Raw genomic sequence first — 26,499 nt, 5'->3', positions numbered from 1 at the left:
GTCCATAAAATTACTATGAATTAAGTATTAGGTATCTATTACTTATTTTAACAAAACTATGCTCATTTGAATATCTTTGTAGTTTTTTTTTTTAAAGAAATTGTAACTATTCAAAAGTTTTTGAATACTTCAAATAAAATTCTAATAATTATAGAAATATATACTTTTTTTTAGATATCCTTATTACTTGTTAATTATTTATTAAAATCTTTAGTAGTAGTAAAATATGTAATGTGAATTATGATGGTACTTAAAAATATACAAGATAGAACCTCTTAGAAAATTCTAAATAACTTGGAAAATTTCTAAAGATAGACTACATAGTAACAGAAAATAATTAAGTTTTAAAAATTCACCTGTGAATTATAAAAAAGTGGATAATGGATTTTAACTATTTATAAATAAAATTTAACTAAAAGATTTTAATAATATTTATAAAATAATTTAAATTAAGAACCCAAATAAAAAAAAAAAAAAGTGGGTATATCAATTATTAGAAAGAAAAATTTTAAGATAATATTTTTATCTGTAACTTGTTAAGGATGTTTTGATAATTTAATCAGCTATAATATGAGTAACTATAAATTAAAAAATTGACCTATAATCAAACTGAATTAGTATACATTATAATTTTATATTATTTCAAATAATTAATTTAATTAAAGAGACTTAGAAAAATTAAAATACTGAATTATATTTTATGCATTTGAAACATTAAGACTAATTTATTTGTATCTTTAGTATAACAATATATTCTGTAACTTATATACCAATAATAATAAGTGGAAATTTTTAAAATTAATATACAGTGTTGAGTATTTAAGAACTAAATATTAACTAATAATCTGTTGACAAAATATAAAAAAGAAGAAAAAGTTAACTTACAGGTAATTTTAATATTGCAGAATTTAAATCATCAAAAAGTTAATATTTTTATTTTTATCTAATTAATATTATCTTGCTGACTAAAAATTGAGTGAAATTTTAATCATTGATATTTGTATTTCTATTAATAGGTAAAGTAGTCAATCTCCTGTTAGTTAACAAAATTCTAAACTTAACAATTTGAACATTACGAATATAATCATGTTAGATCTAATTTTAAAATAAATATAAATTTATGAATAGCTAAAATAATAAGATAGTTTCTAGAAATAGATTATATTAGCATTAAAATTCTGCTAAGAAATTATTTAGAATTTTTACTACTTTAAATAGATATTATAATATTATATATAACTCAAAAAAGTATTTATTAAGGTAATTTTTAAGATATTTAATAATTGATGTTAATATAAATGAAGATAGATAAATATTTAAATTCATAAAATAAAATAACAATTCTAACAATGGAATTTCAACATATAAAGTGTTTTTAATTAAGAATAATAGAGTATATTCTTTTTTAGTCATTACTATAATTTATAATTGATCTTAGATAGTGTATTATATTAAAATATTAATTAACTAATATTAAAATAGTCATTCATTATATACTGAGTCTATTATATTAAGAATACTTTAATTAAAATATGAATTTTATATACATTAGAAATATAACGAGTTTATTAATATTATATTTAATAATTAAAATTTATTAATTCATAAAAAACTAGCATTAATTTAACGTGATAATATCGCATCAACAATGCTATCTACTGTTGAAAATTGGTGCATTAATATGCTATGGGGAATTTCCAATGATTTCATATTCTTTGAATTTCCATTAATTTTTAAAATAAAATCAATAGCTAAGAGACCCAAATTCTTGGAGATAATCTCAGCCTTAGCTGGAGAAAATGTATTTAATAGTCTTTTATTTATTAATCTAATAACATCATCTATTTCAATCCTTCCAATATCAAAAATAATCATATCTCTAATTCTATTCCATACAGGTTGCAGATGCATCTTGAAAAGTTTAAATCTAGATTCTAAACTCCATTCACAAGATTTTGGTAATTTTAATAATTTAGAAAATCTATAAGGCTATAAGAGAAATATTAAAATATTGGATCTATATGTCCAAAAGTGACTACATCAGACAAATGCCTCGAGTGTAATCAACACCAAGAATATTTAGGTGTAAATCGAAATATAAAACATTGAAAATATCAAGAAATAACTTAAAACAAGTTATCTCTAGTTTTCCTAATGTAGTTTATTCGATATTCATACTCGTCATCTTGTATCATCATATGCAAAATATGTTACTTACCTGATATACATAAGGATCTATCTTATAAGGTAAACTAGTTGTCCCAATAACAAGGATTTTCGATCCTAACCATTTATTACATCTAGATAATGAGTCCAAAAGATAAATAAATGAAGATTTTAAATCTAAGCAATGTAAATCTGTACTTAAAAGAATATCTATATCTTCAAAAAGTAAAGTAATTCGGTTATAATTTTGAGCACCTTCTATTAATCGTTCAATAGTTTCTTCAGTACCTCCTAACTTTTTGTTAAATATATCTGCTGTATTAATAATTATTAGATCTGATTTTAGTTCCTCAGCTAAGCATTTTGTCAAAAATGTCTTACCTAAAATTAAAAGAATAATAGATTAGATTAGATTATATATATAAAGTATCAGATATTTGTATAAGGCTCAAAAAATTTCATCATAGAGTCTTCAGGCCTATCATTTGGAAAAAAAACATCATCTACTTCATATGTAATCAATATTTAACTTACCACTTCCCTTATCACCAGATATAACAAAACCAATAATTCCCTTAAATACAGTAGATAAATTACAGAATTCCTTATTAAATCCTAATGAATAAATCTCACTTTTTATATCTTTTATAATTTCTTGAAATCCTATAACCTTATCTAAACCTGTTAAATTATTATCTTCCAAAACTCTATTTTTTAGGTACTGTATGATTGAGAAGCTTCCAGAAAGTTCACGTGTTAAATCAGGAGTAATATATTTAAAGCATAAAATAAAATATTTTCTAAGTTTAACAGATATAGCTTCTAAAGGGCATATAATATCTTCATCTTCAGAGGTAAAGATAAGATTTCCAGAGCACACAATGCGAGAATTATTTGAACTTGAAATTAAATCTTGAATTCTCATTGAATTTATTTCATTGCATAATAAATTAATATCACCAGTTGTAAAAAATTTCAAAAAATCTTCAAATTCCACTATTATATCTTTTAATATCTGAACTCTATTATCATTATCTTGAAATTGGAACTTCTTAGCTAATTGGTAAATGAGAATTTCTTTATTATAAGAAAAATCATCAAATTGTAAATTTGAAAAATTAATTAAAGAAAATATATTCATATAATTTCTCATTAAAATGGATAATTTCTCTGATTCATATCTGTTAAATATTTCACTTCCATATATAAACTCATCAAAAAAAGTTTCAGGAACATAATTATTTTTAGGATTTTTAATAATATCATACTCTCCAAGGATTATTATAGGAAGTTTATCAATGCTTACATTATAAATAAAATTCCCAATTACATAAGATATTAATAATGGAGTTGCAATTCCAGCAAATGTATAGACTTGGCCTCCATTTACATATAAATCATATGTCTCTATTAAAGCTGTAAAATTTATCAAATTAACAAAACTTATAGGACAGAATAAATCGTAATTATTAAGATTTTTACAGGATAAAATCTTAGTTTTTATATTTAAAGTTACAGTAACAATAGACTTCAATATTCCTTCTAAAGATATATTGGATAACCCATCAAAATTACTCATCAATATAGGCTTACTTCCATCCAAAAAATTTAATAGATCTATTGAAAAGCACCTATTAACATTATCAAGAGAATTTACAAATAATTCCTTGTTACATGTATTTATAAGAGATTTTATAAAGTGTGATTTACCTGAACCTTTATATCCCTGTATAATATAATAGTTAGATATAGCATCAAATGATATAATTTTCAAAAAGTTGTCAACAATCTTCAATTTATCATAAATAACCATAGTGTCAGAAAGATAAATTTGCAGTAAATTTGCTGATATCGCCTCAAATACTTCATTAATCAAATGATCTTTACCAATAAAGACTCTTTGGAATTCCGACTTCCATTCCCTAAGAAAAGTACCCAATTTTAAATGTAAAGGGGAATCATATACTATATTTAAATCGTATATAAGATTCTTCATAGATTATCACAAATAAATTAATAAATAATAGAGTTGTAAGATTATTGGCTAATTAAAATATTACATTAAGATATGGTCACTATTCAGTAGAATTGCATTAAATAAGCCGAAATAGTCTATAAATAAAATCTTAAAACAAATATTTATGTCTTATATATACAGTATACGTTTCATATAAAAAGTATCATTTTAATTTCTTGTAGTATTAAATGTTTAACCTATAACTAGTTATAATCTGTCTTATGTAATTATTGGCGCCACATAATAGGCGGTACTACAGTGAGACTCTAGTTTTGGGGTTTAGCATCTTTTTGATAGCATAAGATACTAAGAGAGAAATGGTAATATAATATTAATAAGGTTTTCTTATATAATAGTTTGGAACTATCTAGAATATTACACAATATAGTAAAACCTCAATATTGTAATATACAAGAGATTCATGGGTTTATAAATCTACCCATATATATTGTTAATTTCTTCTAATCACATAATAATTACTTAAATATATCCTTTAAATAACTGATAAGAGATATATTAATTAATAACTAATAAATATTATATATAATAAATTAGTTATCATTGGAATTTTTTACTTTGCTTTGATTAAAGTATAATACAACTATATATCTAAATATTAAAGTACAATAAAAAAGTATAAATCTTACAAATTAATTAGAATAAATATTCTTTATTATAATACTTACCTCCCAGCAACTTGAAATCCAGAAAGGTGTTCTAGTGCATTCTTCGCATCATAAATGTCATCATAAACAACAAAAGCTGTTCCCCTAGTAGATAAACTTGTTCCTCTGTAAATAATTTCGATTTGTTATGATTTATAAAAAAAACGACTAATTATATATAAACAATACAACTAACCTTCTAATTTGCTTTATAGTTCCATATTTTCCAAATATATCATATAATTCATCTGCAGTTATCTTATATGGAAGTTGTCTAAAAAGAATATAATAAATGATGGTTATATAGATGACTTCACTACTTTTATTTAAGTAAATTACCTAATATATAGAATCCTACTAACTTCTGGGGATATTCTTGTTATTTTAGAATCATTTCTGAGCATTTTTCTTTTTAAATAGAAGTATTAGGGAAAAGTTATTCGTAATTTTAAAGCGCCTGTAATGAGGCGTCTTAAAATTTTATTGCATGCATGCATTGTGTTTTTAAATAAATAAAGGGAAAAGTTGTTTTAGTATAATAATTATTATACTAACAAATACAATTTCAGAATAATTAATATTGTAATTATTTTAGGATTTGAAGTAGGTTATGTAATCTTGGAATTTTATATATTCAATAGGGAAATAGTAAATTTAAGATTAAAAAGGCTAGATAGAATATTATACAAAGTCAAAAAGAATATATATCAGATACTCATAAAATACTTATTGGTACTTGAGTTATTTTATAAATTACAAGTAGAGATGTTACAATTACAACTAAGATAAAGCGCTCTAATTACACACTATATTTTGAGCTAAAGTATTTGCGCGCCTTTAGGGAAAATTATATTAAATACGGAATGTCGCACTATCGATCTTCTCCTTCTATATTTTCGTCGATCTATGGCAAGGAACAATGGGAATATGACCGTTGAATTCATAGAGAATCTAGGATCAGCAGAAGAGGGGGGTTCTAACTGGGGAGAGAAGCTTGAGCCTTGTGATAATTTAACAAATAGCAAATGTACTAAAGATAGATTAAAGGACCTAATAACCCCAATAGTTTCTACGTTGAAACCTTCATTGACAAATGAATTCTTATATCCTTTTTCTCTTACTTTTAGAAGTGAAGTTCTCGAAAGGAATTTTCTCACTGGATTACGTAAAAGAATGGAAACTGGAGTATTTTGGATAGGTATTTTGGTTTTAATTTTGACAGTAATAGATGTAATATTAGGGATTCATAATTTGCATGTATTAGGGGCAACTAGGAGATCTTTAACAGTATATTTTGCAGTTACAGGTACTGTGGCAGGATTTGCTTTATTATTAATAGCATCCTATTTTATGAATTTTCTCACTCGAAATATAGAACCTCTATTCACTTTCATTTCTATCATAGCAACTATTTTAAATATTATTTCTAGCAATCTATTAATAGAAATTAGTCCTGAAGTAGAGAAGAGTTACGACCCTACTATTCATCATTCAAGATCTCTTGTAGTAATAACATTTATCTGTATGCTCCATTTTTTACTTCCAACCTCTTTTCTTCCAATTTTACTCTATGTAACTTTTAGTATTGGAAGCTATATTATATTGGTCCCATCAATTTTACAACCTATACCAAATGAGCCAGTATATATATCAACAATTATATATCTTATTATATTTTCTTTAGTATGTATAATAGCAAAGCGTTTGAATGTTATATCAGCTAAGAGAGATTTCTATAATATGAATTTAATCAAAACTGAAATTCAAATTCTTGAGAAATCTATAAATCAAGCTCCTAAATCTACAGTAATTGAAGGTACCTTAGCTAAGATTAATAAGGTTCAACTTTTTTTACGCTATCTTAATACAACGAAGGTAAAAGGTATAAATAAGAAGATGTTACATGAAACAATGAGTGAATTAACTGCAGCCCAAGTAAATCTCAGTAGAACAGAGGATATATATGCAGTTGATCCAGCTTCAATTTTTATGCCTGCACAATCCCAGATAAATATCGCATCATCACCTTTTTCTTTGAAAAGTAAATTAACATTAAGTAAATCTTTATCATCAAAACCATATGTAGTGGGGGCATCAGAGTCTCGAACTATACGATCAGGGAATTTATCACCTCCTGTTACAAGATCTGAAACAAATTTACAAGACAGTATTAGTATTCCAATTAATTCTCAAACTCCCCAAGGAGCAAACGGATTACTTTCTCCTAGGAATTTTAATAATGATAATAATGTAATGCCTGATAACCTGCGTCGAAATACAGAATCAAAGATGGGAAGTGGTACTATTCCAGGTCCTTCACGCCGTAGACTTTCTATGATGATTGCAGGTGTAGGTGAGAACTCTTCTTCTTTGATTGATCCGTCAGCTGAGAGAGTCCGTGAGTATATAACTGCTGAATTTACGAAATCTTCAGTTTCTAGGCGTGAAGGTATTTATTCATCAAGAATATTTGGTGATAAAGAACCTGGTTTAGTTAGGGATTTAGATATAACATCTTGTATATCCGATAAGAGCCCGAAAAATAACTTAATAGGGGGAAATATTATAAGAGATACTTTACAAAAATGTTTATCTCCAAGGGATATAAAAATATCTTCAGAATCATCTCCTGATAAGTGGAGAATGGCCCTTAAAGAGAAACGTAAGATAGCTCAGTATACTACAATGACTACTGCAAAACTTTTATCACTTCGAGACTCTTCTGGAACTGTTAAGAATATTTGTTCTAAACTCTTTAATGGTGTTGAAAATGCATGTGATTTCACACTTCCTGAGAAACCTAGTGGAGTAAAAGATACTTTATATGAGGATATTGAAAAGGCTTTACAATTAATGGAGGTTCAATATGGGTCTGACTGGGACTTAGATATGTGGAATTTAAAAGCTCTTACATATGGAAATTGTTTAACTGTAGCAGGGTTATTCATGATATTTGTCATAATTGCAGAAGAAAGAAATTCTCTCCTTAGAAATGACACTTCTACTCTTCCTAGAGGTATTGCAGCAGCCCATCCTTCATCTATTACTGCTCCTTCTAAGCTCATTAAAGATATATCTAAATTTGCTGTATTTATTAGAGAGGTAAATATTCGATATCTCAATAATAAGTATCATAATGAACTTCATGGAGCTAATGTCTGTCATCATACAGTATGTCTAACAAAAGCTACAGGCTTATGGAATCATTTAGATACTGTTGAACGTTTGGCTATAGTAATAGCGGCATTAGGTCATGATGTTGGTCATATAGGGCGTACAAGCAGTTTTTTAGTAAATTCAAGGCATATGTTGGCTATTAATTATAATGATAGATCAGTTTTGGAGATGTTCCATGCTTCTTTAACATTTCGTATAATCTACTATTATGATGGAGGAGCTGCAGATTTTATACAAAGTTGGGATGCAGATGTGCATAGAGATTTTAGAAGAATGGTTATAGAATTTATTTTGGAAACAGATATGCACCGGCATTTTGAATGCGTATCTAGGTTTAGAGTTCGTAGACAAGCTTCTGATTGGGATCCTTATGATGATGTTCAGGATCGCTTAATGCTTGCTAGGACTTGTTTGAAAGCAGCTGATATTGGACATGGAGCTCTTGAATGGGCACAACATTATAAGTGGTGTCGTGCAGTTGTCGAAGAGTTTTTTATCCAAGGAGATGAAGAAAAAGCTCTTGCACTACCTATATCACCAATTTGTGATAGGGAATCTACAGATGTTCCAAAGTCTCAAGTGGGATTTTTGAACTTTGTATGTTTACCACTATTTCAGGAGCTTTGCTATGCTGACGTTGATGGGGGCGTTAGAAAGTGCATTGGCCGAATTTTGGAAAATATTAATTATTGGGAAGATATGGCTGAAGCAGAAATTCAATGGGATAGTGATGAAGCTGTATCTCTAAGCCCAAATAGTTGTAATATTTAATATAGCATCACACTCTTTAATAAGATCAAATTTTTACAAATATAATAAATTATATTTTAACAAATTGAATCTTTAAGTTTTAAACTTCATAAAAAAATTTATTACTATGAAATATAATAATTTTTATATTGAAAAATAATATTTAACACTTAAATATTAAGCTTTCTGAGCCAGAACTTTTCAACTAAAAGAGTTGAGATAAGGTAGTTGCAATTATAAACTGGGAATTATATATTACTGAAGTCTTGGAGGTAAACAGCGAGGGATATCTAGAGAATAAGTAAATTTCATTGATAACAAAATACCTATAAATCTCAAGCATCCAGATAAAGAAAAGTCGTGGATCCTTTCAAAGAAATCACCTAATCAAAGACAATAAGACATCTATTTACTAAAATACAAGATTTTATACTTTATATTATCAAAATAATATAAACTTTCTTTTATATTTTAATTTTTAGCTAGGTATTTTTTTTTAAATACTATATAAGTGATATTCCTATTGCTAGAAAGATCTGAGGTAGTGTACCAAACCACAGAAAATGAAATATTTTAGATTGTGAGCACTTTGCATCCCTAATAAGTCTATATAATATTAAAATCAAGTTATTCCATATTTTTAAAGCACTTTTGCCAAATATATATTTATAAGAGGAAACATTGGGAAGTTCATAAGTAGAACTTTGATATATAAGCCAAGAACTTAATTGTAATGGAGGGAACACTTTAAGCATTCTGTAAACTTTAAAATAGGCCTCTTGAGTATATTCAATTGTATTATTATGTCTCATTTGTAATCTGTAAATGTGCTCTAAAGTTTTAGATCTTCCAAGTAGCTTGCTAATTAATCTATTCTTAGTGCTAGCAATAAAAATATGTCCCAATACAGAATGCCATAAAGAATCGAAGTTGTCGGAATCTGTTCTAGGTATAGAACTATTGGATACCCCTAATGTTTGTACGATCATATTGGAAATATGTATGAAAAAGATATGCAGAAACTGCAATAAAGTGAAAATAAATCTTTGAATATATATTAACCAAATTTCTAGGAAATAGAAAACCATAAATAAGATTGCGAGAGTAAAAATTAGTCTTATATACACCCAGTATATATAATTTGAATTAAGAAATTCCAATGAATTAACTTTAAAATTTCGAGCTTGATTAGAGTTTGTAAGTTGTTCAAATATAGTAAATTTGAAAAAGCTGATTATGAAACTCCAAAAGTTACTTATTTTAGTATTTATTAAAATTATGATCAAGAATGTTAATATAAAAGAAAGACTAAAGTTGTAGATTGACATCAAAGAAATGAATATAACAATGTATAAACGAATTAAAATTTTAGTCATACATTTAATGTTATATTTCCAATTTGTTGATTTTGTGGAATTTCCAAATATTCTTGGTAATATATTATTCATGATGTATACAAAAAGTATAATGGAAAAACAGCCAGTCATTAATGTAATTACTGTCCAAAGTAGTATAAATCCTTGTACTCCGTCATATATTTTGATATCTTGAGTACAAGTAGGAGTCGAATATTTGAAGAAAAGGAACTTTGGTAATAGACCTGAAAAGTGTTATAAGAAATTAAAAGTTTGGAATTATTGCTATGTAGATAAGAATATTAAGGGAAACACCTCTAAGAATAGTTGAAAGGTACAACTAGTTGAAAATGTAAACTTGCAAAAAGGTTTAATTGTTAAAGGAAATACTAAATTATTGTAGCTTTATCAATTATATTTCAGTAAATATAAGGTCAATATTATAATTTAATAAATTTCCTTTTTTAATTCGAACTAGTTAGACCTTTTTTGGAGTTCACTTTTCAAAAAGTGTTAAATTAGATTTTATTCGGAAACTAATAATTTCAAGTCAAAACTTACCATTATATAATAAATTAAATAACTTATGTAATAAAGTTAGTTTTAATGCATTATTTATAAGCCAGTATATAGGAAACATAGTCAATATAAAATATCCAAGGCATCCCAAGCTTATTAAAAAATAAAGAGGGCTACTGGATCTTTGAAGTAAAGATATTATTTGAAATACTACTGAGGTACATAAAAGTATTATTGGATAAATATAAACTCCAGAACTTATATGGGATATATAAGAAGTAAATAAGTAGAAATTGAAAGAATGATGAAGCTCTTCATGGAGATTACTCTGAATTCTTATTATTCCCTCAAGGGCTTTTACTAAGTCACTTAACTGAATAATAGGACTAGTAATAAAGTTAGTTGATGGATCTTCAGAATCTTCAAGAATACCAAAAGATATTGGCTTATCAGTAGACTTTAATTCGTATTCCTTAAGAGTTTCATCATCTGTTAAAATAATAGTATATGCAGGAATCGAATATTGTAAAAGTGGTGTATGAGCTTTTTCAGAACCACCATTAGTAGCTTGCCTAAAAAAAAAGCAATATTCAAATGATTTTAATATAATGAAATAGTTTTAAAATTAGTTCTCTCTATATGAAAAATTCGATTATTAAAATCTTTCTTAAATTTATATCTTATCATATTTTAGTATTTTTATTAGTCACTTACCTAATAATTGAATTCCATATTATTCTGGGATCAATTGACGCAAGTGGACGTGGTAATTTACTCTGAAATTCTTTTACAACAGCATTAACAAGATCTTGGTTAGGGATCATCCCATCTTGAGACTCTATTAAGTTAATAATATTAAAGTGACAAATTAAATAAGTACCAGTGTTGCAAAGTATTAAATACCCAGTATTATTTATACCTACCTATATCAATTAAAATTCTTGAAGGGGTTGAATTTAATATTTGTAAAACAAGAGCAGTACGAATTATACCAGTATATATTAAATTTGGTAATTCAGAAGAGTAGTCCTTTAAGAAAGCTCTAATTCCTGCTGAATATGATAATCTGCTGTCAGTAAATAAGAAGTGTATATTTTTAGAAAGCCATTCTACAGTAGTCATATACTTTGCTAAGGCAATAGCTATTCCAGCAGCATCAGCTACACCAAAATTATTTTCTATTGACCATGGAAAATTTACTACAAATAAAATAGATTCAAAGCTATCTCCACGTCTTGCAGGTACAAATGCTAATACATATTCAGAAAATCTGTTGACTGTAGATTCTTCATCAAACAATGAATTAACTGAAAATTGTCTTTTCATCACTTTTAAGTCCGCAATATCTGAAAAAGAATGAGGTATTTCTCTTCTTAAAATTTCCATTAAAATTTCTGACATTTTATTACTACTATTTTTAATATCAGTTTGAGCTATAAGTAAACAGTGAGTAGCTTTTTTAGCTTCCAAAAGTAATTTATTTGGAAATAAAGAGTTGGAGTTGCCTTCTGAAAAAGCATGTTCTTCTATAATAGTAGAACTATCAAAATATGGGAGATAAATTAAACCTATTATACCCAAAATAAACGTACAAATCCTAAATAAAAAAGTATTCAAGTAAAAATAATAGGAAATAAGTTGAGTTTAAGTACTCAAAGAGACACTATTTTCAAGGTTCAAACTCACGAAATAAAGTTCAATATGAAGACTAATCTTTTATCAGCTCTCATATGGTTTAGTAATTAGTTAGGTATTTTTTTTTTTTTTTACTATAGTCCAGAGTAAATTATTTCTTCATGCTGTACCGCAACAGTTGCACCTTTATTATTAAACTATACGTACTATGGTAATGGTACCAAATATATTAAGAAACTTTTATTTTTAACATCTAGAAGACTTGAAAAAAGTAGATAATTTACATGCAACTTTTCCATTTTTAAAGTCTTAGACGATTCGAAACTATAGAAATATTCTTGTATATATATAGAAGTATATCAAAGGGATAATTATAAAGTATTTCTAACTATTCTTTTTCATATATATATTGTGTATATGTATATATGAAATATAAATTGGTTTAACTGATCACAAACTAAATTTAGATCTTAATAGTGAGTATTTTTTAATAATTAAGTAATATCCAATAGCTCATTCTTATGAAAGTATTCCAATTTATATGTTAAAACATTAGAAATAGAAACAAGGAATTATGCTAAATATAATGAAAATTCTTAATAAACATCTATTAGCTATTAGACTACCTCTCCATTATGATTTTATGAGAGAATTTATAAGTAAAATTTTACCTTACGATCTATTCTGGTAAAAGTGCAATTATTTCAGTATATTCAGACAAAGATGATGAAGTTATATTGGGTATAAACTTAATATGAGCTATAAGACTATGATAATTATCAAAGTAAATTATTCGAGATATTGAGGAGAATAAATATAAACCTAATGAAGTATAAGATCTACAAAATATTTGTATATATAAAAATTGGAATATATTACTAAGATGTCTGGTAATAATTTGAAATATTAAATAAACTAAGCTCAATACAATTATGATGAATATAATTGGCATATAATTCTAATTTATAATTGAAGTTTAATAAATTATAATAAGAATTTACAATAAGTAATGATTTAGCTGTGATAAAAAAAGTTAAAATAATTAATATAAACTAAACTAAACAAGATGCAAGAAGAGGGTATCAAGCGGTGTGAGTAAATATCAACATTTCATTACGAATTTATTACTAAAGTATCAATCTATAAAGAAAACCTCTAACAAGTAGCTATAATCTATTAAGTTTTGAGTTGGGTATTGTTTAGCATTTTGTAATAGCCATTATTATCACCATTTACAAGGCAAATTGTGTAACGTCAATGGCAATGACAAAATATTCTTCTATTAGTAAACACTTAAATAGGACTATAAGGTATTTAAAAGTATTTGAATCTATATCTGAAGCTCCAGCTCTCACTCATTTCAAAAGTCGATATACAAATTTCTCTCTTATTTCACAATGGGAACCTTTACGTAATATCCCGAAGTATATTCTTATGAAGGAGGTTTTACTAATGGCTCTTGGAAAAAACCCAGAAATTTTTGAGCCAGATCTGGATAGATTCCCTGTATACTATATGAGCTTAATTCAACCAAATAATAAGTTATTTTCTAGGTATTTAGGAAATTCAAAAAAAAAGTCTAAATAATATCAAGAATATTGAAGGAATCCGACCTGTTAATAAAGTCCTGTGAACAAATCTCCCCATAGAATACTCATATCAACTAATGATAATCTTTTTTTCACTTTAAGTGTGAAGACTAAGATATTTTTAAAATTTGACATCTAGAGGAAGTTACACTCAATCAACAAGCGTGGCATCATCTATAGCGCTATTAAGCGCCAATGACCTTACTAAGGGGTCAATAGTCGACTTGTTGGCGAATAGTTATCTGAAAATGGCAAAAGGTGGAGCATTTCATACTTTTGGATTTTCAAGTCCAATAATTGAGGCTATAAAACATATTGGATATTCTCTTCCTACTCCTATTCAGAGAAGATGCTTCCCAGCAATTTTAGCAGGTCGTGATGTCGTTGCTATGGCTAGAACAGGATCTGGAAAGACAGTAGCTTTTGTCCTACCAATGTTACAGAGATTGGGTTGTAAACATTCAACTATTGTTGGTATTAGGGGTTTGATATTGTCTCCAACAAGAGAATTGGCTTTACAAACCTATAAAGTGGTTCGTAAATTTGCCATTAAGACAGATATTAGAATTTGTACTTTAACAGGTGGATCATCTTTGGATAGGCAATTTGAAAACTTATCTGGTAACCCAGATATTGTTATTGCAACTCCTGGACGGCTTTACCATCATATTGTTGAAGCAAAGCTATCTCTCTCTGCAATTTGTATGATAGTTTTGGATGAAGCTGATAGACTGTTTGAAACAGGTTTAATGCCACAAATAGATGATATAATGAAGATTATACCAGTTAGTAGGCAATGTATCTTAGTATCTGCAACAATGCCTACAGGTTTAGTATCTTTTTCTCGTGCAAAGCTTGTTGAACCAGAGTTTATTAGGCTTGATTCTGATCATTTGATCAGTGATACTCTCAAACTTATATTTATATTTACAAGAGAAGATGATAAATTAGCAACATTACTATATCTTTTGAGAGTTACAATACCATATAATGAACGTGTTATGGTATTTTGTGCAACAAAACACCATGTTGAATATCTAGCTAAAATTTTAACAGAATGCAATATAAATATAGGCTCAATATATGGAAATATGGATCAAGATGCGAGAAGTGCTCAACTGAATTCATTTAGAAGAAATAAGACTCGTGTTATGATAGTTACAGACATAGCAGCCAGAGGACTTGATATACCATTATTGGAGAACGTAATAAATTTCGATTATCCCTTAAGTGCTAAATTATTTGTTCATAGAACTGGTAGAACTGGAAGAGCTGGAAAAATGGGTAAAGCTTTTTCATTAGTAACTACTAGAGATTTACCATATACTGTTGATTTGATGCTATTCCTAGGTCTCAGAGCATCTACTTTAACTAATAAAACAAAGAACCCAAATATACAAGCTACAGATATCTCTAATATTGGAGATAAAGACAACAATATAACTTTAGAATCTGAAAAAATGGGAGAAAATTTATTAAAAGATACTGAACTTAATTTCAAGTCAATAAATGAAGATTTATGCAATAAAATATGTAAACAGTCAGAATACAATTTTGTAAAAATAGATTCTTTGAATACAGGAGATATGTGTGGTGAATCTGACTTTAAATCTAAGAGTCAACCTTATAGTATAGATACACTTAAAATACAAATTGAACAGACTAAGGAGAATGAAGAGTCTAAAGAAATGAACTCAAGAGACATTGTATTAATTGCAGGTACACCAGATTTAACTATGGAAATTGAAACTATAGATAGAATTCTTACTGAAAATGCAGAGATTGAGCGAAATAGAAGATCTATGACTGCTGCATATGCCTTATATTTAAAATCTAGACCATCATCTTCAAGAGAAAGTGTTAAACTCTCTAAACAATTATTAGATGAGTGCGGAGGGGCATCCAGACTTCTAATGACTGTACATCCTGATTTAACTAGAGATACAAGTAGTAGAGATATTTTAAGTAATTTAAATATTGAAGATCCTATGCTATTTCATCTTAAAAAGTTTAGACCAACTCATTCCAAGGCTTGTTCTAGTAATAAATTATCAATTCCAGGCAAAAATATTGGAAAAGTAATACTACAATCTGCTATTAAAATGGAAAAACTTAAAATATCTTCTCAAATTGGAAGAGACTTGTCATTAACTGAAAATTTAGATGATAGAAATTTATCAGAAATCCTTGAGGAGAAAATAAATCAAAATAAGGAATTGGATATTCCTAAACAATCTCTTGCAATTCATAAACGTCGTAATCCTTGTAGATCTGGTCAATTTAATAAAAGTGAGGAAGAAAATAAACAATTTTTTATTCCATATAAAGTCGACAAAATATCAGATATAAAAGAATCGGCATTATCAATAGAAGCAAGCTCTTTTGATATTAATCCTGATGAAGATAATGACCTAAGAAAAACTAAATATGTTAGAAAGTGGAATGCAGCTAAGAAACGTTATCAATTAATACAAAAGCCAGAACCAGGTTCAATTAAGAAACATAATGAAAGTGGTGTGATTGTTCGTGGAAAATTGAAATGTCAGGGTCAATACAAGAAGTGGATGGCAAATAGTAATATGAAAATTCAATCTGTAGGAGAATTAGAAGATGTCAAAATTCCTGCAAAAAGAATGAAGAAATTTCAACTTTCTGAACCTGAATTTGAAGATATTTCAAAAAATAATGTATTACCTATAGTAGGAGATAAACATAAAGGTTTGGTTGAAGCCATAAATAAAGGTATAAAATTAACACATAAGCAAACAAGAATTGCAAAACGTTTAGGACTTATATCCTCTTCTAAAAATAGTTTAGAAGCGAAACAATATTCAGAACTAAAAACTCCTCAACAAATATTGAAAAGCCGCAAACAACAATTTAAAAATAAACTTAAAAATAATCCATTATTAAGACGCAAACATTCAATTATATCCAATAAAGAGTTCCATGAAAAAAATTCCGTGAAAATTACTCAAAAGGGAAGACCAAATAGAAGTATTTTATTAGTAAGACAAAAAGTGAATAAAAACTAGACCATAAAAAGTGTTAGAAAGAGACATTAGATACAATCATACAACCATACTTGTACAGATTTATAATTTATGTAGTTAAGGACTACAATTTGTCATATATAGTTCAAACTATACAGTCATAATTAATGTTTAATATTTCTATACAAACAAAGTATACTACACTAATTTATACTTGAACTGATTCAAGGCTATTCACAGAATAAGTTCTCCATTCTAAAGGTGATGTTTTCCTTAATAACTCAAGTGACTCCTTGTCAAATACGAGTCTTAATTTCAAGGAGCAACTTTCACATTGTAGAATAATACTATATACTTGTGTTTTTGAGTTCGGATCTGCAATAATCATCTCTAAATCCCGGATTTCTACTAAAAATATATCTCCACAGGAACAATCATATGAGAGAGTCTCCATTTTGTAGTCAAACCACTTCATATCTAAAAGTTTAATTTCTTTCCAAATAATTCCAAAAAGATTATTCATCTTGAAAATTTACAAGAATACTGGATTTGACTAGCTTCTTAGGGAAAGCGGAGACATTTTACCGCTTGTAAACTTCAGTCACTGCATTTACTATACTACTTAACTAGTCTCTTAACTTACTTTGACCTTCATTCAAATTCCATGGTTCATAAAATGGCAATACCAGTATTGGACATATAAAGTAACGAATTTGTGACGTGGATGGATTTATAGATACCTTATTACATTCATATGTATATGAAGTAGGCATAGATCCCTTTAATAGTGATATTGTAGCTATTGAAAGAAAGGTGTGCAAAGGATCAACATGGGAAGTTCCATTGAGACCAAAAGGTATTCTCTGAAATCCACCTGTCTTTGTATTTTGATGTTCAATAATACCTTGTATTATTCTCTTGCCATTAATTGGTAAGCTAGCAACTGAAAAAAATTTAGAGTTTGTTATTTGACTAAGTATTTTAAGACAACCCATAATCCACCATGAATAGCATATATCACATTCCTTTCCTGGCCTACCACTAAAACAAATTGATCTATTCACTTCATTCTGAGTATTTGGGTTAATATATTTGTTGCTAAAGTGGCTAGGGAAATAGTTAATTCTTTGTAATAACCATCTTTCTAAACGTTTAAATTTTATATTAGAAAATAATTCTATGCTAAAATGATATGAAATAATTGCTATAGAAGCCACAGCACAAAATGTATGTCCAGCATGAGACTCCTCATTTGGGCGTCGTCCAAATCCACCATCAGGATTCTGTAAATCACTTAAAAATGTTACTAATTTCGAAATTTGTACTTTAGATATTGAAAATTCCTTTCCATATATAAATAGTAAATGTAGCGAAGCCAATGATGCGTATGTAAAACGAATATCTTCTGTTTTAATTGAGTCTAATGAATTAGAATAAAAGCAATACTTTCCTCTAAAATGGCAAAGAGATGAAATAAAAAGTATAATTTTATCTTTATCCAAATTACTTACATAGTTATTCACACCTAATATTTTGAGTAAGTGAATAACTTGTAAACCACTTAATGTTGCTAGTATATTTGGTGATGTTGGAATATTTGGACTCATCAAATATCCATTTATTTCTTGATTTATTAAATCCCTATCTATTTTAATCTCACATTTAGTAAGAATATCAATCATATACTTTATAATAATTTCACTATCCTTTATATTCATGTTTACCAATGTATATGAACTCAAAAACCAATACAAACCACATAAAAACATTGAATTTGTTTGTGTATTAAAAGATTTTAATTCCTTTACTGATTCCTTAAAAAGATTTTTCAAATACTTTTCATGAATTGATATATTAAAAGTCAATTCTCTGTTATTATTGCACATAGCTCAATTATATTTGGATTCTCACTGTATTGAAGTTATATATTTATTATATAATTATCTCTTATTAAATCTAGTAACTATCAATATTAAAAATATCTTCATTCTCACTCAATTCAGAATTTACAAACCATCTATAAAATCTAATCTTTATCAATTAAAAAAAGGCCACAAACAGATCCTATTATTTTTAAATTCAAAAGTAGTAAGTTCTACAAATATTGTATATTAGATATTAGTATTTGCAAGAGTTACAGTGATTTCATCAAGTTATTTAAATATTTAGAGTTATAAACACTTATTCTTTATTTACTTGGTTGATTCAGTATTTATACCCCCTCCCCAATAATATTCAATTTGTAATTAGGATATCGTTTTCTTGTAATATTAGATTCTAAATATATATTAGTAGAAGAAATTTAGGATTTATTATTATTTCGTATGTAATATATTAGTTATTTGATAATATGAAAACCAGAATATTTAAAACAAATTGAATAGAAAAAAACCAATATATTACTTAATAAAAAGTTTAATCATACTATTGCAATTTTACAGGGAGTAATAAATTTCTAAAATTAACTTTATGTTAATTAGTATATAACAAATTGAGCGGAAAAAGGTTTAAAGCTTAAATAGAAGAACAAATATATTCCTATCCCTGTAATGTGAATATATAAAGTCAAAAGCGCTCCAGTAATTAGAGGTCAAAATAGAATAAAAAGAAAGTTGATTGAGCTCCCTAATATCTTGAAGGAACTCCAAAAAATTATATTAGTAATTTGAGTAATTTCACGAATAAATGTATAATCTATTTAAACTAAATTATAAGCTTATAATTCATACAAGAGAAGTCAATAGTAAACCCTAGGAAACCCTAATAGGCTTAAATTAGTTGGAATTTTGCAAAGTGAACTAGATTATATAAAAAGTTTTTATTAGATTAACTTCGACATATATTGTAGATCTCTTCAATCTAATTCCTTTCATTAATTTTAGTCTACTCTCTTTCCTTCTCTTTCAGTATTTGATATCTTATTTGCAGAATTGCACTACCGCCTTGGTTACTCCTTCAGTGGCTCAAGCTCTTAATGATTAGCTAGTATTATATTTGAAAAAAATTAAGAGATGGTATCTACAAAGACAATCTCTACAGGTATGCTAAATTATCAATTTAAATTTTGATATAATTTATTGTCAATTTGACAAATATAATTTTAGTTGCTTCAAGCATACTTTCTAGAAATTTGGATAAGGGAGATCCTATTTTTGCTGAAAAGAGAACTTATTTATTAAAAAGGCCAAGTAAAAAAAGTACAAAAAAGAAGTCAAAGCACATAAATGTAAGTTTTTTTTTTTAAAGCAAGTTTTGTACTTTTTTCATTTTTAATAAGATATTCTAACATTGACTTTTTTTTTATTTAATTTTGTTTAATCCAGGATTATTTTCAAAAGAAACAAATTGTACATTGCAAACCAGATGCCACAAAACAGGAGATTGAGAAGAATTTGAGGACATTTGCAACAAGGGGTGTAGTAAAATTACTTAACATGATTATAAAGTACAATGGAAGTAATCAGTGTAATGAAACAGGTTCTATTGATAAAAAGAAGGCACTAAAAAAAGTTAAAAGAGATATAAGAAATAAAATAGCTAACCAAAATATAGTGGACCCAAATAATGAAGCTAATAATAACCAAGTTTTACAGAAGAGTAACAGATTTGATATAGTTATGCGTGGTTTAAAGGCTAATAATGATGAATTCAATGCAAAACTTATAGATACCAACTAACTTTATACTTTAAAATATTTAAATAAGATATAATTTAGCTATATATATCATTTAGTAATTTTCTAATAAACTATTCATAAGTCTCCAACAATCATGATTTATTACATAAAGTAGTGTAGATTCTAATAATGGGGGTACTTCAAACTGCTTGTGCAATATTTGAGTAAGATTTTTTTTTACTTGAGCTGTAGTAGATTTATTTATTTCATAATTTTCAGATATATTGAGATCATAAAGACCAATTATTTTAAGGAAATAAATTGTAGTTTCTACTAGTAATTTACATATATTCCATCTAGTATATATAGTACAATCAGGGTTATGTATATCTTCAAAATATGAATAAGTTTGTAAAAGTAATTTAATAATATTTTGATTATTAGATAGATTAGCATATTGTAAATATCTATTACTTTGTTCTTTGAGTTCTGTAAAATATATTGTAGATAGTTCCATTAATAATTTAGGTAGAACATGAATATCAAATAAATATTCAACTACATTTATAATAATCTCAGATTGAGAATTTACCGAATTATTTATAAAGCGAGAAAAGAGTAAAATATTTTCTTCAGAATTACATTCATCTGATTTGTAATAGGTTTTATATAGTAAAAGTAAAGAAGAAGCTGCAGCTTCAAAATTCCCACTATAGGCAAAGTTCCATGCTAAAGTTTCAAGAAGCCAAATTTTCGGTAATCCTAGAGTATTGATAAGAAATTTCCATAAATATAAATTTTCAAATTTTTCTTCTGAGAATTCTGAGTGAATAGGGAAAGAATTCGGTATATTTCTAAGAAGTATGTCATGGAAAATATGTGAATATATAGAAGTATTAGTTGTTTTTTGTAAATGGAGTGCAACAAATAGAGACCACTCCCAAAGACCTATAAATTCTAATTGCTGTATAAAATTGAGGTGTAATTTGTTCATATAATTAGAAGATATATCTTTTGTATATTGGTTTCTATGGGAAATTTGAAGATACATATCCAATATATTGCTTACAATCCATACTAAAGAAAAATCCATTGATAACATGTTTGAATTTGATTCAAATATATTAGATAATTTTGGTATACACTGATCTGCTTCTTGTTGTGTCTGATTATAGTCTAAAAAGCTAAAAAACTTTAATAACCAAAATTGAAGATCAGAATGATACCTGTCAGGAGATTGATCTTGTTTGGCTGTTTGATGACTTACATATGTGATTTTTTGTTTATTAGAATCTTCTGAAGTAAGGAATAAAAATTTACCATTCATATTTAATTCATAAGCTTCCATTGCATTATAAACTAGACCATTATTGGATTCTGAAATTTTATTTTCTGATACGGGAGGGTGCCACAAAAGCATTCCAAATATTATACGCCAATTAAATGCTATGGAGGCAACTGAGGGATCTATGTATCCTGCCAAAAGTTTGGTTAATAAAAGAGTAGTGTCACTAATACTTACCTCCAAACCTGTATATTTCCACCAAAGTAAAGTATCTGCTACAGCTTGAGAAATATTTATATTTACTCCATAGCCATTAGCAGCACATAAAGCAGTAAGACGAGGAAGTATTAAAGATCCCATATCATTTATACTTTCTAAGATACCTTCTGGTATAAGCCCAGAACTAATATATTTTGTCATATTTAGCATAATATTATTGACATAGTCAGAAAGAGTATTTGTTTTAGGTTTATAATCTTTATTGAAATTTTTATTTAATTTACTATTCACCTTCTGTAACCACCAGCTAACAAACTCAAATATCATTTGAGAAGTTTGATTTTGTGTCTGAGAATTCCTACTTGATACTTCAGATTTAATATGAAAAAATAGCAAGCTACATAAAAGACATAAGGTTTCTTCTGTGTAAGAAGCAAGATAATAGATGTCTTCATGATCTCTAAGATGTTCTGAGATTATTAATTCCTGTTTACTTATATTCCATAACAAAAAGGTTAACTTAATTAAAGTGTGAAGTGAAACAGTACCATTACTAATTGTTGTTTCTCGATCTCCAATCAAGTTAAAGTAGACCTTTAACCATGCTCTAATTACTCTTCTTGGTATATTTTTATTATTAGGATTATTTTCTTTTAATTTCTGAATTTCATTTAGATTACACTTAGTTGTCCCCATATCTATTGTTTTGTTTTGAAGATTTATATTAGTTATAGAGAGTTTATAAAATGTTACTAAAGTACGACTAGAACAGATAGAGTACTTAGAATGACTATTAGTGCAATGAGGAATTACAATAATACCATTTGAACTAATGTTAATGGAACTTCTAGAACTGACTGTATTTAGTGATAATAAACAACGACTTCCAAATTTATGGCAATCTTTAGTTAATTGGGAATATAGAGAAGTTAGTTGATTATTTCCTGTTTGTAAAATCTTCTGCCTATTGGATTGAAGAGTAGCCTTCTTGCTTTCTATATTATTAAGTTTAACACTTTGAACTAACTCTTCATTATTTGAATTTATTGGAGATTTCGTAATATTATTTGGAAATATCATATCTTTACTTAGTTCGTTTAGATTACTTTGTGGTTCCTGATTCTCAAAAGACTCTATATCTGGGAATTTATATCTCGAAAAGTGAGCAACTTCAAAACGCCAGTCCCAAGTTACAGTATCCAATGATATGAATGTAGCTCCCATTTGTTCAGTATAAGTTTTTATTTGAGATATTCTTTTTGCATTGAATTCTTCAATGTTACCACTAGTTGATATATTTTTAGGTTTACAATTTTTGAGGAGTATTATTGCCTTTTTATTTAAACCCTCCCCTACAGGGATTGTTGAATCATCTTCCCCATAAACTGAAACACATAAAGGCTCAATAGATATAATATGGTCAAGATTTAATCCACGCAAATCTGTTAATCCAGGCCACATAATTTCTCCGACTCCCTCCCTTATTACTCTGAAATCTTCTACAGTAGCTAGTCTATCTTCGGTAAAAGTACTTAAAGCTTCAATTGAAGGAATACAATAGTAAGAAGGTTTAGTTAATATTGGAGTAAGTGAAGCAATAAATTGTTCTCTTGTTCTTGAATATGTTTCCTTTTGTTCAATAAGGTTAAGAGTAGTATTAGAAGTCCCTGTAATATCATATTTACTTACTTCAGCCTTCCTAAGTATTGGACGAGGCGTTGTAAGTCCAATAGATGTTCTTATTGGTCTCTCAGAACTCATAGAATTAGTACCTGAAATCCTTGGTGCTGCTATATGAGGAGTACGAGATGAGCCTATACTTTCAATACTTGCTCTTCCTATAGATGTTCTAGTATGATCCTTAGAAAATTGTATATCTTTAGACATTCTAGATATAGACTCCAAATTAAGTAGACCAGAAACTGATGTGGGTTCTCTATCTGAAATATTTCTTAATTGCCTAGGTGATTTCACAAGATTTGCATCATCAACTGCATCCTCGAATGCTTCATCTATTGATGAGAAATGTGGCTGAGAAGTTCTATGAACTGTACTAAATACCATTGATTTTTGTGTATTACTAATTGGAGAATTTGTACCTTCTGGAGATTGAATAGCATCATAGAATTGCTGTTGACGTTCTAGCAAGTTCAAAAATGTGGCCGGAGTTTGAGAATCCGCACTTCTCTCTACTCTACGAACAGATGTCAATAGTGAATTAGTATGTTTAGCACTTTCAGCAGCTAATGCTGGCAAAGCTAATTCCGAATTTATTCTGTTCTGATATGTATTAGTCCCCTCATTAGAGTGGGCCTGTGGTGAGGATTCAAAACGATATTTTCCAGACCTTGTTATACATTGTGGTAATGGTTTCCAAAGCCACAATGATTTGTTTCTATCAGAAGAGTTCTGAAGAGAAAAGTTATTTTGTGAATTGAGTTTATTTAAACTAATACTTGATGTAGAATTAATTGAGTTGATTGTAGAATTCATATTTGTTAATTGTGAATTTGAAATAGTTCTTATTGTAGGAAGTCCTAGAGAGTTCTGATTTTGATTTGAGGTATTATTGGTCATACCAAATAAATTTGAGTTCGTCATATTTGTTAAACTAGTATTATTAAATAAAGATGGAGTAGAAGATAAAGTACTTTGAGATCCAAAAAGATTATTCTGGCCTATACTAGATCCTAAAGAAGGCTGTGAAAGATTATGAGTTGTTTGCCCTGATAGACCAGAATTTGTATTTGATAATCCAGAAATACCTAGATTTGATGCTAAAGGTTGAGAATTAGTTCCAATATTTCCAAATGTAAAACCATTGGAAGTATTTGTATTTCCAAATAAGCTAGTTCCTGCTGGTTGGGTAGAACTAAATAAATTCGTTGTTGTTAAGGAACTATTATTAGAACTTCCAGATGTTTGAAGTAGATTACTTCCTGTAGATAATCCGGAAGTGTTTGGCTGACCAAAAAGTGAGGTTCCAAGTCCTGTATTTGCTGTTCCAAATGTGTTCCCCTGGTTTTGTAATATTCCCGTACCAAAGGAACTAGTAGAACCTATTCCTGTAGTTGTTTGCCCAAATGAATTAGATGTTCCAGTAAGCTTGTTAGATAAAGAGTTATTAAAGTCACCAAAACTACTTGTTGTTGTTGTCTGTGAAAAAAGACCGGAATTAGAAGTAGATGTTGCTGGCTGACCAAACAAGCCTGTATTACTGGCACTTGTGCCTAATAATCCTCCAGAATTAGTTGTTCCTAGAGAGGATGAAAATAAACCTGAGTTAGCTGTAGCTGGAGTTGTTGACATACCAAAACCTTGTGTAGTATTCTGAGTATTAAGGCTAGTAGATCCAAATAGTGATGACCCTCCAAATATTCCTGTTGAGTTTGTAGTTTGTGCAGATGATGAACCAAAAAGTGATCCAGAAGTAGCCACTCCTGTACTTCCTAAAGATCCAGTTGTAGGTTGTCCAAATATAGAATTATTTGTTGTAGTAGTAGTACCTGTTGTAGAACCAAAAAATCCACCACTATTAGATGTACCAAATGTATTCATACTAAAAGGGTTAGTTGATGTCAAAGGGGTACTTGTAGTAGTCTCCACGCTAGATATACTACCTGAAGGACCTCGTTTTTCCTGATAATCTTCCCACCTTATTTCTTCTACAGATTTCTTCTGATCAATATCTTTTTGGTATACAATACTCATAATCCTTGCTTGGCTGTCACTATCTACAATTGGTTGAAATGTAATACCTTTCGTTCCTCGCTTCTCAGTACCAAATACACTTGAATTTTGAGTCAAAGAACTCCCAAAAGGCGAGGTATTTGAATTGTTAAAAGTTTGAGTAGTAGATGATCCAAATATACTTGCATTAGTATTACTAGGTTGGCCAAAAAATCCTGCTGTACTTGATTGTTGGGATTGCTGTTGGTTTTGACTCCCAAATCCAGTAGAATTCCCAAATGAATTCTGAAATGATCCAAATAAGTTTGTACTAGGAGTGCTAGAACCAAATATACCAGATGTTGTATTAACTGCTGAGGGTGCCCCAAATATACTTGGTTGGGATGTAGCCGGAGTTGTATTACCAAAAGAACCAACTGACTGACCAAATAAACCAGTTGAAGGTTGTCCAAATGTTGATGATGTGTTAACTTGACCAAAACCTACAAAGTAATATCAATGTTTAATTAGTAGAAAATACTTTTTTTTTCAAGAAATAATATATAAGGCCTACCTATATTTGAAGGGTTATTATTACCGAACAAGCCAGTATTAGATGCTCCACTTCCAAAAACGGAGGTTGAAGAGTTAAATAACCCTGCTGAAGACGATTGAGTTATACCCGACGTATTCTGACCTATAGAGGCTCCTGCAGGTTGTCCAAGGCCACTTCCAAAAGTTGTAGACTGACCAAATAAACCACCCGTAGGTTGTTGACCTAAATTTGAACTAAAAGTACCACCTCCGAGCATTCTATACTTAATAATTATGAAAAGAGTTAAAG

At 28.1% G+C, this 26,499-nt stretch overlaps 9 protein-coding genes and 1 further gene across 9 annotated transcripts; 4 read left to right on the top strand and 6 right to left on the bottom strand.

Annotated features, from left to right (window-relative positions):
* Positions 1 to 1,623: 1,623 nt before the first annotated feature.
* On the bottom strand, positions 1,624 to 4,162 carry cand_001170 (AAA family protein; the record flags this gene model as incomplete). Its single annotated transcript, XM_067210365.1, has 3 exons — positions 1,624 to 1,989; positions 2,219 to 2,547; positions 2,701 to 4,162. The coding sequence occupies 3 exons, from the start codon at positions 4,160 to 4,162 to the stop codon at positions 1,624 to 1,626; spliced, it is 2,157 nt and encodes a 718-aa protein (XP_067068440.1).
* A 572-nt stretch (positions 4,163 to 4,734) lies between these two features.
* cand_001160 (RNA recognition family protein) lies at positions 4,735 to 5,252 on the bottom strand (the record flags this gene model as incomplete). Its single annotated transcript, XM_067210364.1, has 4 exons — positions 4,735 to 4,792; positions 4,870 to 4,974; positions 5,045 to 5,122; positions 5,188 to 5,252. The coding sequence occupies 4 exons, from the start codon at positions 5,250 to 5,252 to the stop codon at positions 4,735 to 4,737; spliced, it is 306 nt and encodes a 101-aa protein (XP_067068439.1).
* Positions 5,253 to 5,775: 523 nt separating this feature from the next.
* On the top strand, positions 5,776 to 8,796 carry cand_001150 (3 5-cyclic nucleotide phosphodiesterase domain-containing protein; the record flags this gene model as incomplete). The annotated part of the gene is made up of 1 exon (XM_067210363.1): positions 5,776 to 8,796. One exon carries the CDS (start codon positions 5,776 to 5,778, stop codon positions 8,794 to 8,796), a length of 3,021 nt encoding a protein of 1,006 aa, XP_067068438.1.
* Positions 8,797 to 10,675: 1,879 nt separating this feature from the next.
* Positions 10,676 to 12,379, bottom strand: cand_001140 (hypothetical protein).
* Positions 12,380 to 13,541: 1,162 nt separating this feature from the next.
* On the top strand, positions 13,542 to 13,871 carry cand_001130 (uncharacterized protein; the record flags this gene model as incomplete). Its single annotated transcript, XM_067210362.1, has 1 exon — positions 13,542 to 13,871. One exon carries the CDS (start codon positions 13,542 to 13,544, stop codon positions 13,869 to 13,871), a length of 330 nt encoding a protein of 109 aa, XP_067068437.1.
* Positions 13,872 to 14,121: 250 nt separating this feature from the next.
* cand_001120 (DEAD DEAH box helicase family protein) lies at positions 14,122 to 16,908 on the top strand (the record flags this gene model as incomplete). The annotated part of the gene is made up of 1 exon (XM_067210361.1): positions 14,122 to 16,908. The coding sequence occupies one exon, from the start codon at positions 14,122 to 14,124 to the stop codon at positions 16,906 to 16,908; it is 2,787 nt and encodes a 928-aa protein (XP_067068436.1).
* Positions 16,909 to 17,074: 166 nt separating this feature from the next.
* cand_001110 (CSL zinc finger domain-containing protein) lies at positions 17,075 to 17,389 on the bottom strand (the record flags this gene model as incomplete). The annotated part of the gene is made up of 1 exon (XM_067210360.1): positions 17,075 to 17,389. One exon carries the CDS (start codon positions 17,387 to 17,389, stop codon positions 17,075 to 17,077), a length of 315 nt encoding a protein of 104 aa, XP_067068435.1.
* A 103-nt stretch (positions 17,390 to 17,492) lies between these two features.
* cand_001100 (prenyltransferase and squalene oxidase repeat family protein) lies at positions 17,493 to 18,752 on the bottom strand (the record flags this gene model as incomplete). The annotated part of the gene is made up of 1 exon (XM_067210359.1): positions 17,493 to 18,752. The coding sequence occupies one exon, from the start codon at positions 18,750 to 18,752 to the stop codon at positions 17,493 to 17,495; it is 1,260 nt and encodes a 419-aa protein (XP_067068434.1).
* A 1,125-nt stretch (positions 18,753 to 19,877) lies between these two features.
* On the top strand, positions 19,878 to 20,543 carry cand_001090 (uncharacterized protein; the record flags this gene model as incomplete). The annotated part of the gene is made up of 3 exons (XM_067210358.1): positions 19,878 to 19,905; positions 19,971 to 20,092; positions 20,190 to 20,543. 3 exons carry the CDS (start codon positions 19,878 to 19,880, stop codon positions 20,541 to 20,543), a joined length of 504 nt encoding a protein of 167 aa, XP_067068433.1.
* Positions 20,167 to 26,467, bottom strand: cand_001080 (nucleoporin autopeptidase family protein; the record flags this gene model as incomplete). The annotated part of the gene is made up of 5 exons (XM_067210357.1): positions 20,167 to 20,294; positions 20,537 to 20,543; positions 20,649 to 21,647; positions 21,750 to 26,158; positions 26,254 to 26,467. 5 exons carry the CDS (start codon positions 26,465 to 26,467, stop codon positions 20,167 to 20,169), a joined length of 5,757 nt encoding a protein of 1,918 aa, XP_067068432.1.
* Between the last annotated feature and the right edge of the window lie 32 nt (positions 26,468 to 26,499).

This window comes from Cryptosporidium andersoni (genome assembly GCF_001865355.1).
Source record: "Cryptosporidium andersoni isolate 30847 chromosome Unknown contig_2, whole genome shotgun sequence".
Classification (NCBI taxonomy): domain Eukaryota; phylum Apicomplexa; class Conoidasida; order Eucoccidiorida; family Cryptosporidiidae; genus Cryptosporidium; species Cryptosporidium andersoni.
This window is presented reverse-complemented; position numbering and strand designations above follow the sequence as displayed.